At 45.3% G+C, this 11,999-nt stretch overlaps 4 protein-coding genes across 4 annotated transcripts; 1 reads left to right on the top strand and 3 right to left on the bottom strand.

Annotated features, from left to right (window-relative positions):
• Window positions 1-5,587: 5,587 nt before the first annotated feature.
• On the bottom strand, window positions 5,588-6,160 carry CCR75_009416 (uncharacterized protein; the record flags this gene model as incomplete). Its single annotated transcript, XM_067967455.1, has 1 exon — window positions 5,588-6,160. One exon carries the CDS (start codon window positions 6,158-6,160, stop codon window positions 5,588-5,590), a length of 573 nt encoding a protein of 190 aa, XP_067821063.1.
• A 251-nt stretch (window positions 6,161-6,411) lies between these two features.
• Window positions 6,412-6,954, bottom strand: CCR75_009415 (uncharacterized protein; the record flags this gene model as incomplete). The annotated part of the gene is made up of 1 exon (XM_067967454.1): window positions 6,412-6,954. One exon carries the CDS (start codon window positions 6,952-6,954, stop codon window positions 6,412-6,414), a length of 543 nt encoding a protein of 180 aa, XP_067821064.1.
• A 315-nt stretch (window positions 6,955-7,269) lies between these two features.
• Window positions 7,270-9,927, top strand: CCR75_009414 (uncharacterized protein). Its single transcript, XM_067967453.1, has 3 exons — window positions 7,270-7,803; window positions 7,863-7,989; window positions 8,050-9,927. Exons 1-3 carry the CDS (start codon window positions 7,390-7,392, stop codon window positions 8,364-8,366), a joined length of 858 nt encoding a protein of 285 aa, XP_067821065.1. The 5' UTR covers window positions 7,270-7,389; the 3' UTR covers window positions 8,367-9,927.
• On the bottom strand, window positions 8,551-10,446 carry CCR75_009413 (uncharacterized protein; the record flags this gene model as incomplete). The annotated part of the gene is made up of 3 exons (XM_067967452.1): window positions 8,551-9,982; window positions 10,011-10,223; window positions 10,349-10,446. 3 exons carry the CDS (start codon window positions 10,444-10,446, stop codon window positions 8,551-8,553), a joined length of 1,743 nt encoding a protein of 580 aa, XP_067821060.1.
• Window positions 10,447-11,999: the final 1,553 nt, after the last annotated feature.

Raw genomic sequence — 11,999 nt, forward strand, 5'->3', positions numbered from 1 at the left:
TGACGTACACTGTACGTGCAGAGGAAGACTTCTCTTAAGACAACTAGACTTAAGAGGGTAAAATGAAAACTGTATTAAATATAATTAAGTGTCTCTTGTTCTATCTTTGTAAATGCTAACTTAATTATAATCTAATACTAAACATGTAAATGAATTCTTATCTCTATCTTATCTGTAACTCTCTTTGATTACTCCTGCAGCTGATTAGTCTGCGGAATAAATAAATATAATGGCCTATACCTATTTATGGATAAGAATTCTGAATATTACTGTATAATGTAATCTCCTCCAAAAATTATCTACCTTTTATATAATATATTAATTAACAACCTTTAAGTGTTAATTTCATGTAACGATACACCCCAATACAGATAAGACTTTTAGTGAATATTTTGTATTAGTTCATAATTAAGTTACGACAGCTCTGTACCGATGATATGACTTCTTATTGAGGGCAGAGTAAAGATAGCTCCAATGGTAACTATTTTCCAAAGATACGAGACCACAAAAACCGGAAATCATGGATTTTGTTTGCTATTTAAGAAGCCGATTTTTGACATAATAAATAGAGAACCGGCATAGACACACACACCTTTTGGTATAACCACACACCCTCACCGTATCTTTATTTGATTAAATAAAAAATACACATTAAAAACGAACAGTTTTATTTTTCAGCTGTAGCGCAAAATTGACAATTGTTCCTAGAACTCCCTTTCCAAAGGGCGATGACAAACGAGTCGATTTTGATTACTTTTGGACCTTGGTAATTCCCGCTAAATTACATCTGGGAAGCGATACAGCCACACCCTGTAAATATGAGAGTAGCGTAATGGTAACAACTTATTGATAACTAGTATATATTGGCACATCACAACCCCTACATTAAATAAGGGAATCGCTATAGCCACACACCCAATCTACATGAAAGTTGCCCCTGGGCACATCAAAATTCTAGTTTTCGTTTGACGATGTTAAATGTACGTCTTTTAACAGGTGAGAAAAAGCCAAGAGCGCCCGCAATTAATTGGCAAGTCATAAAAAGAGCGAAAAGAAAGAGCAGCAATCGAGCAGCGAAGGAGAAGTTGAGCTGGAAATTAGCGATAAGGGCATGCAAGTCTCTGGAGGCTAAGCTAAGGATGAATTTATTTCACTTAAGATAAGTAAAATAAAATTTATCCTTAACTTAACCTCTTTACTTAAGTAAAATAATTTCAAGTTCATGCTTGCCCTTCAAATAGGCGAATCTTAGTGCTATTTTTGTACCCAACATGAGCCACAATTTCTTCATGTTTTTGTTAAAAAAGCATCTTGCTATTCGACATAAAAGTACGCATTTATTGCGAAGTCTTTTTGCAGACCTTTCAAGCTACTGAAGCTGTACAGGCCAGCATTATGGTTTTTCCAGGTCAACTTCTCGCTCTAAAGACGATTCAAAAGAATAATTGTTGATTTTTGGATGCAGTAGAATGACCCATTCAGTGAAAATAATTTAAAAGACGTTTTTAATCAATACAGACGGGAAGGGGTGTGGCTATACGAAAGGGGTGTGTGGCTATACCAGCTCAATATAAATATTGTGAATAACTTTAAAATTATTGCAGCCCACCATTGATCAGCATTAGCAGCCCACGTTATCTCAAGTCATGAAGTCAACAATCGCTAAGCTTTCCCCGTCCGAACCAGACGATACGTCTGACGTAGTCGTCGCCTCGTCCTTATCGTGCAAATTAATTTCACAATTTCTCTCCTGCCCTGACAAAATTTGCTCATGGCAAATGCTATGCCAATCGTGAATCGCCGGTTCCAATATGAGCTTCTGAGCCACAAATAAGCTCGCGTCACGATTCGTCCAGTAAATGACATGCGCTGTTAACGCAAATAAATATTCATTCGCAATCTCAATTTCATTCTCCTGCAGCGAATAGTCAATCGGAAGTCCTTGGCATAATCGACCAAACACAGCAACGTTTTCTTTCATATCGTCGCCTTCACGTTCTTCTCGTTGCTGCTCAATAGGCTCTTCGTCAATTTGCTGCGGCGATTGCGATGAACGCGTCACGACATTGAGCGCATCCGTAAGCGGTACCATAGACGCAGGGCTTTCAACAAGGCCTACGCTGTGGGCTCCAGCTAGCACTTGGCTTTCAAAATTACAACGCCATTGGCGCAGCGATGCCCACATGGCCCGAAACGAGTTGCGGAGTTGATACTGGAAACGCAATCGACCTTCAAATGTGCGAATAATTGCAGCTTTCGAGTGGGCACGCAACGGGTTCACAATGGGCTCAATACGATACGCCACGGGATCATAAGGATGATAAATATTGAATACCCGTCGACAGCGTGGGAGTTGAAAAGCGCGATCAAGTTTCTGACCTCGAACATTCAAGAATAAACCAATGGGGGATCCAAAACAAAAGAGATTTTCCACGTCAAATGCCAGGCGTGGTACAAGTGGAACAATACTTGCTCTTGTCGATGCAGAAGAAGCAGAATTGTTGTTCTTCTTTTTTGGCATTGGCTTGGAAGGACGCACCGTACTTGAGCTTTTCCTCTTGCTTATTGGTCTTTTATCCGATCCACGTCGCCCTTGTTGGCTATTCTGTTTCAATCGGTAACAATCGCGTGATTTTCGATGCGTGCTTGCGATTTCCGACAAGGAACGTGACCGGCGCTTCATGTGCTGATCGAAAACAAGACAGTCCGTATCGAATATCCCGTTCGCCGAAAGATTCCATCCATCTGCATCTCTATTGTCGTGGCAGCTCGTGCTGTCCACGTCCTCGCTGCTGTCTTGAAATTCCACGGCTTCCACATCACTGCTCGTATCTTCATTATCTGTACACATTGTGCTTTCTTGCTGTTGCAAAGGATCTTCTTGGTGATTCAATATATCAAAACAAATAATTGATCCCAGAGAATGTGCAATAATAGAAACTTTCTTGCACGTTTTTCCACTACCTTCCATCCATTCAGAATGACGCGATTGAAACAATGTAAACACACGATTCATTTCTTTGGCCACTTCGTCGAGAATAACTTGATGAAAAAGCGGTGACATGAAGAAAAGAATGTCCAAAACCGTGTCATTGGCCAGCTCACGTAGTTTTGGAATGGCCGGCAATGTCACGTCATGAATGAGATGATCAAGATCTTCTAAATGAAGCTTCGAATGCCATTCAATGGGCAGAAACTCGACACGTGGCTGACGCGTAGTTTTCTTCGTGCTTTTCGAGTTTTCTTCCGTGTCTTTTGCATTTAAATGAACAAAATGTGACGATAAAAGAGCTTCCCGATTCAAATCGCGCAACATCGTCGAGCAATCAATAATCGAGCGTAACGTGACAACATTAATCAAGTCAAGCGTCTTCAGGGCATCGCCAATGCCGTGGACAATCAGCACAAGGTGCTCAATCTCTTCTTGAATGTCCTGGTCGTCCTTTAACGTCTTTACCGGATCCCCTGTAACGGGGTCACAAATCATGGCATCTTTATACAGCTGAAGCATCGTGGTATCAGCACGCACACGTGGGTCTCCTCGATACACTCGGCGTTTGCTCGTAAAGGGCGTGGTTCCAGCCAGCAAGCGCTTGTACTGCATAATGTCTTGTGCCCCTTTAATCTCCACAACGTGGCCTTCAACAGGAATCCTAAGTGTGCAATCTTTTTCAACTCGAGAGGCTAAAACCGCATCACTCAACCGTGCACGAGAACTTAGAAATCCACGCGGTTTTTGGGCTTCAATGTCCATCAATCGCTCTTTCTCACGTGAATAAAAGCCCAAGTAATACACAAACGCGCTTTCTAATACATTTGCAGTCTCGGCTCGATACGGTGCAAGGCCGTAATGGCGCTGAGCATAGACCCATTGAGAGCGACACACGACAATCTCTTCCAAAGGCGGCCAGTAGACTGGTGTCATCCGCATGCTTTCCAAATCAACCTCATGTCGTCCTTCATCTACCAAAACGACGCTATTAGGTCCAATCGGACCAAGACTTTTCTTCTTCTTTTGATGATACCATCGAAACTTTCGTTCAAGTCGACGCGTTTCATTCGGAGGGAACTCAATCCATCCCCGTGAGGAATCCCCGCTAGCCTTAGTCGCACCATTATTTAAACTATAATCTTTTAAATTTCCTTTCTTTTGTCCATGGAATAATCCCGTAGAAAATGCTCCCTGACCATGCCCTTTAGTAACATGGAGTTTCTTGTAAAACCAAATCGGAAATGTAGTGAGATTCTGATCCGCTAAGTCTTTCGTCAATTCTTGATTCATTGCAATCTCGTGCGAGAAGAGTGGAAACCCATTCACGTCTGGAAATGCCCGGTGTAAGTCCATATACAACATTTCATTCTGCACTTTGATGGTTGCCAAGAACTCAAAGCGTTTATAATATGATACAAGGAGGCGCATCCTTTGATAAACCGATCGAACCACTTCACTTTGTCTTGAAGAACTCAATGATTCATAAGGACCTCGTCCAAGGATGTTCCATTGTACCATACTCAAGTGCTGATCCAAGACTTCCGTTGCCGAGTACAAATGCTCCACTAGCATCTGTACGCGTGTTGTGCTTCCTTCCAAGAACAAATCGGTTCTGTCTTCAATCTCTGCTCTTGATGGAAAGACAATGTGACTCGGAAATATCACGACGTATCGCACGACACTCTCAGCAGCTACTAATGGCGGCAATACGACGTTTCTTAGAAAGAAACTCCGTCGCATCGAGTTCTTGGCCACAAAATAGAGCTCTGGTAGCTCTTCACTGGTCATGAATTGGGCACAACCTTCGATGCCGGATAGCAAAGGTAAAGCAACTTGACGCTGCAGCGGAGCGAGTGGACCTGGAAGTTGCGCGGTCTCGACCTTCATCTTGAAGCGGTAAAAGAGCCGTTGGCCAGTACGGGTGCATGTAAGGCTTAGCTCCACGACACGATCGTGTGCTTCTGTTGCAGCATCAACGATGCAGTCACGCGTGGCACCAGCCGCGCGCTTTGCCAGGTCGGGGGCACGACGAACGAGGCTGCTAGAAATCTGACTGCACAGCGCCAGGAGGAATGGGAAGGGCGTAAAAGTCGACAACGTGTTCCATACGAAGCCGGAAGATGCACCGTCATGGCGTTCCGCCATGTCACGGCGAGCATCGCGCACCATCTCGGCCACATGGTACATGGGTTACTGAGGCGACGGCCGGGCAGGCCTTGATGGGATGGACATGATGCTTTCTTTCGCTACGCAAAGGGCATGTGTAATATATAATGACTTATTACAAAGCTAGCCATGGCAGAATTGAAACCTGACAAGGCAAAACCCGAGAACATATTGTTTTATCTCAACATGAAACTAAAATGAAACTCGATCTGACTACATCAGCACCACAGTTACACATATGCTTATTGACTTTATCATTTATGCCGTTTCTCTTACTTGAGTGAGCCAATCGTAGGATGCAAGATGCTAGACCCCGGCAATTCCAAATATAGTAGAAGGTAGCAGTAATTTTCTTAAAAATATATATATTTAAAAAAAAGAAACGCTCAAACAATACTAGATATTGCAAACAAGGGACACAGCTGATAGCTACGAGGATAAATCGCCGGTGAGTGCCTTGCATAGCCAATCGAGACCTTCATATATCCCATCACCGGTTGTAGCAACGCACGGCTGCACATGAACGGGGTTCGCGGTCATTTCGGACAGTTCCAGTCTCTCACGCACTTCTTCGGCCGAAAGGGCGCAGGGCTGGTCTTGTTTGTTTGCGTACACGAGCACCTTTGTGTCGGCAAGCTCGTCTGCCTCGAAGATTAAGTGAAGTGCCTGCTTCGCCTCATCGATCCGCTCAAGGTCAGCCGCATCGACGACGAAAATGACGGCATCATTATGACTTAAATAGTGTTTCCAGAGCGAGCGTATTTTGTCCTGACCCCCAATGTCCCACGCCGTGAATTTGATGTTTTTGTACTCAAAAGTCTCAACGTTAAAGCCGATGGTGGGGATGGTGGCGATAAGCTCACCCGATTTGATTCTGTAGAGCAGCGTCGTCTTGCCAGCAGCGTCTAGGCCGATGATCATGATGCCACTTTTGCGGTTGCCAAAGTACGAGGCGAGGTTGTCATAAAGCCCTTGGAGCGAATACGAAAATAGGTTGCCCATTGACTAGAGTAGCTGGTAGAGAATTGAGAAATGGCTCGATCGAAAAGATTTAGTAGCGAGAAGTAGAATGATGGTTGTGATAGCATCGACCAATCGTTGACAGGAATAAATAGAAAGTTCCGCTATGTTGAAGAGCGATTAATAATAATTACAAGAGTCACAATTATGAAACGATGATACCCAGACTTATCTTTGATGTTCGTTGCGAGACGATTGCTGGCAAATTATTTTCAATCAAATTACAAAGTGCACTATGCAGATATTTCTTTCTGTTGCTGCAGCTTTTTGCGCTGCAACTGCAACTTGCGCTTTAAATTTTTAGCCTTCTTCTGCGCTGCCTCTTGACGTAACTTATCTAGCAACTCGTCATGCGTGGTCCGCTTGCGCTTCATACTTTCCTTGTTGTCATGTGTTTTTGAAATAATGAGCCTTTTTTCCTCGTCATCTTCCACCTCTTCGCGCTGCAACTTCATGTTCAGCTCTGCCATTACCGACTCATCCTCACGACTTCCACGTGATTTCCGCAGCAACTTTTGCTTCATCTCACGGTCACAATTTATTTGTACTGCGTCTGTATTCACATTAACGGTGTTTGGCCGCGTCAAACTAGGCAGACTCATGCCAGACAAGGCCGAGGTTGGACGGTAAAGCGTCACGGGATTGCGCTGTGGGTGCTTCTCCAGCTGCTGCTGGACCTTATTTTCATTTAGTTCTTCGTCACCTCCCGGCATCCAGGACTTTACAATGTCTAGGGCATTGGCCCGGAATAACACACCTTCATCGTCGCTGCTCATGGAAGCGTGCAACTAGTTAAAGTTCTAAGTGAAGTTTAACTTTTCATTTTGTCCAATCAATCGCCGCTACCAACCATCGCACTCACAATTTCAAGTCAAAAACTCAATGCTTCGTACACACTCGAAATAAATGTGCGAGTTGTTTAATTTTAATGCAAATGTAGCACATGCATGAAGCGACCTTTCGACATCTGATCTCTTTGCCACCGCCTGGTTGTTATGATCATCACGTGTCCTCTTCCAATTCAATCATTGATGCTGTTTAAAGTAAAAAGAAAAAACTGTTCGACCGGTGCTGAGGCAATATGGAGAAAAGGATTGACACGGATAAAAATGCATTGTAGCATAAATGTGACGCATGATTCGTCTCCTGTTCGCGTGCTTGTCAATAACTGACCACTTAAAAAGACGCAATAAATCTGTAGCGCCATCGTAATGCTGCGTCAAATATCCACGACCTCCGCGGGGTATACGAGTGTGAAGTTACCAGTGGGTGCCTTAGAGGGTTTTCTCACAGCTCTAGTGCCGACGTCTGTGGCCTCAAAGTTGCATAATTTGGTGTGTCTGCCATCTATCTTCAGCTCCGTGGCCCACGAATTTCAATTCCAATTCGCCAGTTCGCAGCTGGAGCGTCACTTCGCACTTTACGGCATCGAGCTCCAAGCGCCTGAGCATGATTTCGGACGAGCGAGTATCGAACGTGACGCTGCCCAAGTTCTACGTGCAGCTGATGCACTGAAGCTCGAGCAGTTCTCGCTACTGGGCAGTAGCCACGGCGCCAATGTAAGCGCCGTCCTTGCGGCTACTCATCCCGAGCGAATATCGCGCTTAGTCTTGGTGAATAGCAACGTATGAAGTATTAAATGGGCTGACTTCCAGCAATATCATACTGAGATGCTTCGCTGTAGGCTTTTGTAAGCAGCGAGGACGTGGAGGATATGAAGGAGCGACATAATGTTCGCTTGTGGCCCAAAGAAATGCGAGAGGCGGCCATGGCAAAGCTTGGCGCCGACAGTTTGCAAGACAAGTGGAGTGGTACGTGAGTAGGAGCTAAATACAACTTTGCGACTCTAATATGTGCCTGCGCTGTGGCAGCGATGGTCAAGGCGTTGCACCAGGTAGAGCGTGAGGACGGCGGTGACCTCATCTGCAGCCATTTGCCTCACATTAACTGCAAGACCCTGGTAGTATCCGGCGGCAAAAATACTTTTATGCCTGCATTTCACGGTGAATACTTAAGCGAGCGTATTGTGCACTCCCGGCTCGAAGTGCTTTCGAATGGCGGAAATGACTTGATCACGTCGGAAGCCACCCGCTTTAACATGTTGCTAGAAACGTTTCTAAATGAACCCGACGATAGGCTCACACAAAGTCGAGAATTTGTGGCAGTACCGACACGAAAAGGGAATTAACTTTGATAGGCCATAATGGCAATGTGAACGAACTCACAAACGCACATAGTAGTTTGCTAAACTATCAGTTAATTTATTTAACTCGTGGGTTCAAATTCGCATTCTATCGAAATTCTTAATTTTTTTTCTCGAATTGCTGATTTGACTACATAAACTACTTACTAACACGATACTCCGCCTTAGCTCACGTGGAGAATGACGTGGACGTTGCAGCCGCCATGGGACTTGACGTCACCAATAGCGGTCGACTGTACACCTGCTGCTGCGATTGGTGTTGCAATTGCTGCTGGTATGGAAACTGATGGTGCAACACGGGCTGGTGTTGCTGGTAGATGACGTGAGCAGGGGCATGATGTAAACTGGCGCGGCGATTGGAGTCATAGTATTCCTGTTCTGCAGAGTCCGTCATGGGGGTCACCGCGTATGCTGGCATGCTCATCGTACGCTTCAGTGGGGCCACCGGGCAAGGTGTAGCCGGGGCTCCGGTACAATACCCAATACGACCCCCCCCGTGCGCATTGATTTGGTTCAAACAAAGCCCTGCACTCGATACCGTAGCAAATCGAGAGTCGTCCTCTAAAATGCCTTGAAGCAGCTCACCAATACACTCTTCATCACCAAACGGTACCGTCGTGAGATGCTCGTGCTCTTCCGAGTGCTCCGACAACTGCATGCCTTCAATGTAGTTATTGTGATGATACCCGGAGGGGTACACACCGTAATGCTTGGATACATTCTCGTAACCGTAAACGTGCGAGATAACCGAGGATACATAGGGTAACTCGGGCTTGGTACCTTGTGATAAAGGGTACATTTTCGTAAGCAGCGGACCGCTTGACACGCTACGGGCGCGCTTGGGTGGGTTTGAGCTTGATGAAGGCGGCGAGGTTATGGCGAGCAGTGCAGTTTCTCGCGCTTGAGTCGTCATCCCAACATTGGCCACGGCGTCTAATGGTTTAAAGTCCAGCTCCGACTGCCCCATGCTCCGTAAGCGCTGCACTGCTTCGTCGTAGCGCATGCCGCCGAGTGCCTTACTAACCTCCATGCGTCGATTATACTCAGTCTCCTCTACAGTCTTGGCGAGATGCCACTGGTCCTTACCACAGCGACAGTGCTTGCCTTCAGCGCCCTTGTAGCGACACACGTGGCTCGAGAGCGAACCGTTGCTCGTTGGTGGCACGGCGCACTCGCAGCAGAAAAACATTTGCTTAGAGCGAAAGGTGCCTAGCCAATTCGATTTGAACCGCGGAAACCAACTCTTGCGATCGCGGGTCTTTTCAGGTCCGTCGCCGGCATTATTCGAACTGTAGCTTTTGCCAGTCTGGTGCACGCTGTCGCTAGTGTAATGGTTTGTCGAGTGTCGTAGGAAAACAACGCCACTGTTTCCATGCGAAGAGTAATGTTCTTGTCGATAGTCGTATTCTCCACTACAACCCCAGGGGGTCTTTATACCACTTAAACCTGCAGTAAAAACCATGGCTCTAGCCGCTACGTCTGGTCTTTTATCCTGATATACCGCGGCGCTCGAGACTAACACGCGGTCGATAGGCCTCACTTTGTCTACTGTATTGCGAGCACAACGATCTACGGTCGACACGCCCGTAAAGCGTTGCGCGCTTCGACGTAGAAAGAGAGAAAATGAACATTTTGAAGCCAATCAGCTGATGGAGCTCCTGCTGATTAGCTGTGAAGACACCCCGAGGCGGTGGACCGACAGACGGTCGAAACAGCGAGCGCGAAGAAACGATCCACCAAGGGCTAACCCATCTCAAAGTATGCTCTGCCGAAGGACCTTTGGACCGAGGGACGCGCCAATCGAGAACAGCCCCATCTCTCGCTTCAATTTCGACTGCCGAGCTATTACAAAGGGACAGCAGCCATTGTTTAGGCCAGCAGCAAGAAATTGCAAACAGTCCTTTGAAATTGCACCGAATTGCCCGAATCAACCCATTCACGACAAAACTTGCCGTAATAGCACCTACCTACAAATGTAGCAGCTCATCGCCACGGCAGAGCGCCACACTGGTCGCGTCTTGCCTTCATAGTCGGATTGGGGATCAATTAATAGGATGTGTTGCATGTCTGGATACCTGGGCACGCCCATCACCGATTGCGCCCGTTCGCCTTACACATGCATAACAGCTTCTTTCTTGTGGTTGGGGCAGTGGTGTAAAAAGGGGGTTACAGCAGTCAAAGGCCAGTCGGTTTTAAGTTGCACCTATTGATTCAATGTAAAATAGCCCTGTATTTCGGTGTGACGCACCAAGCAGAATAAGCTCCCATCTGATGTATACTCCGTGTAAAGCACTAGCGTCATCGGACTGCTTGCGAGCGTACGTGAGACGTTGAGACTGGGGACGGTGGCAGTGCTAAGAGACCTCACGTTTCGGTACTATCATATTTATCAATCAACATGCTTCTTATGTACTTACTCATCATGACTGCAGTCGGTGAATTCAATAGATTGTTGCCATTAAAGAGTGGGATTACATTAATGTGTGTGTGAAAACTGTTTCGCCCGACAAATTGTCATGTTTTGAAGGACAGTTTGTGCCGCTTTGGCCAGTCGCGGTGGCAACTTTCTCATCAAGCATCATATTCATTATCGCTGCAAAACCTGGTGTCTTTGTAAAGAAGTGATGGCTTTCGGATGAGAAGCGCTAGATGGCACCCAGGATGGCGAGCACATGCTGGTCGAAATAGAATTAAGATTGGAATGTCTCCCCTTATGTTTTTATTGCGATGTAATACTCGATTATTTTCATGGGAGAATGAAATGTACGTTATTGTTTTTTAAAATTCTATAATCGCGTAATGGTTTTTTGCAACATTCTAACATCGATTTAATATTCTTCGTAGGTCTTGCACAAGAAGAATTGCAAAATTATTATCTTCATTAATTTTGACTTAAAAAATTCCAATAATACCAAATCTGGAAAAATTGATGCAATAAGACATTAGCTCTATTAACTAAATCTTACACATCGTGTAACGGGGTGTATCGTTACATGAAATTAACAATAAAAGACTGTTCATTGATACTCCTGATTCATTAGATATTAATATAATAAGTTCAGTAGTAGATCGAAGATCGTTACGTAGGAAACTAATTATATTAATACAGTTTTACTTTTCTTTAATTCTAAAACCATTAAATTACCTTTTGGTAGCTAAATACCCTTAGCTACCGAAAAACATTCCTTTGCACTCTTGGGTACGTGAAGTTTCGAGGCATCCTACCCACACTGCAATCAGTGTAAGGTTAACCAGTAATGAACACTGTTAGGGAAAGGGGACCCGTCACACCTGGTAGCTAATTGGTAAAAATAGGTATTTATATTTAATACGATTAAATATAACTCAGTCTGATAACTACTTCCTCCTTGGTAAGTGCGCACGAGGAGCCGGATTACCGCTCCCGTGACGACACTTAACCAGAGTACTTAGTGTGTTGGGTGAGGTCGCTTAAGCGGCCACCACAACTACCTCACTGCACGCAAGAAAAGCAGGTTAAACCGCTTCCTCGCTTTGCTAGGGTGTGTGTCTAAGTAGAGCGTGGCCGCATTACGACGTGCCCGCCTACACTTGGTAGCACTTGAAATCCTTCCCACGACCCGCATCTCTGCGTGTGTA

Source organism: Bremia lactucae, linkage group LG5, assembly GCF_004359215.1.
Source record: "Bremia lactucae strain SF5 linkage group LG5, whole genome shotgun sequence".
Classification (NCBI taxonomy): domain Eukaryota; phylum Oomycota; class Peronosporomycetes; order Peronosporales; family Peronosporaceae; genus Bremia; species Bremia lactucae.

Bases quoted from the DNA above. Each gene is read 5' to 3' on its own strand.
- CCR75_009414 (XM_067967453.1), top strand. From the start codon at position 7,390: ATGCTGCGTCAAATATCCACGACCTCCGCGGGGTATACGAGTGTGAAG. The intron at 7,804-7,862 runs GTATGAAGTATT...GCTTCGCTGTAG, and splicing joins TAGTCTTGGTGAATAGCAAC to GCTTTTGTAAGCAGCGAGGA. The intron at 7,990-8,049 runs GTACGTGAGTAG...GCGCTGTGGCAG, and splicing joins TTTGCAAGACAAGTGGAGTG to CGATGGTCAAGGCGTTGCAC.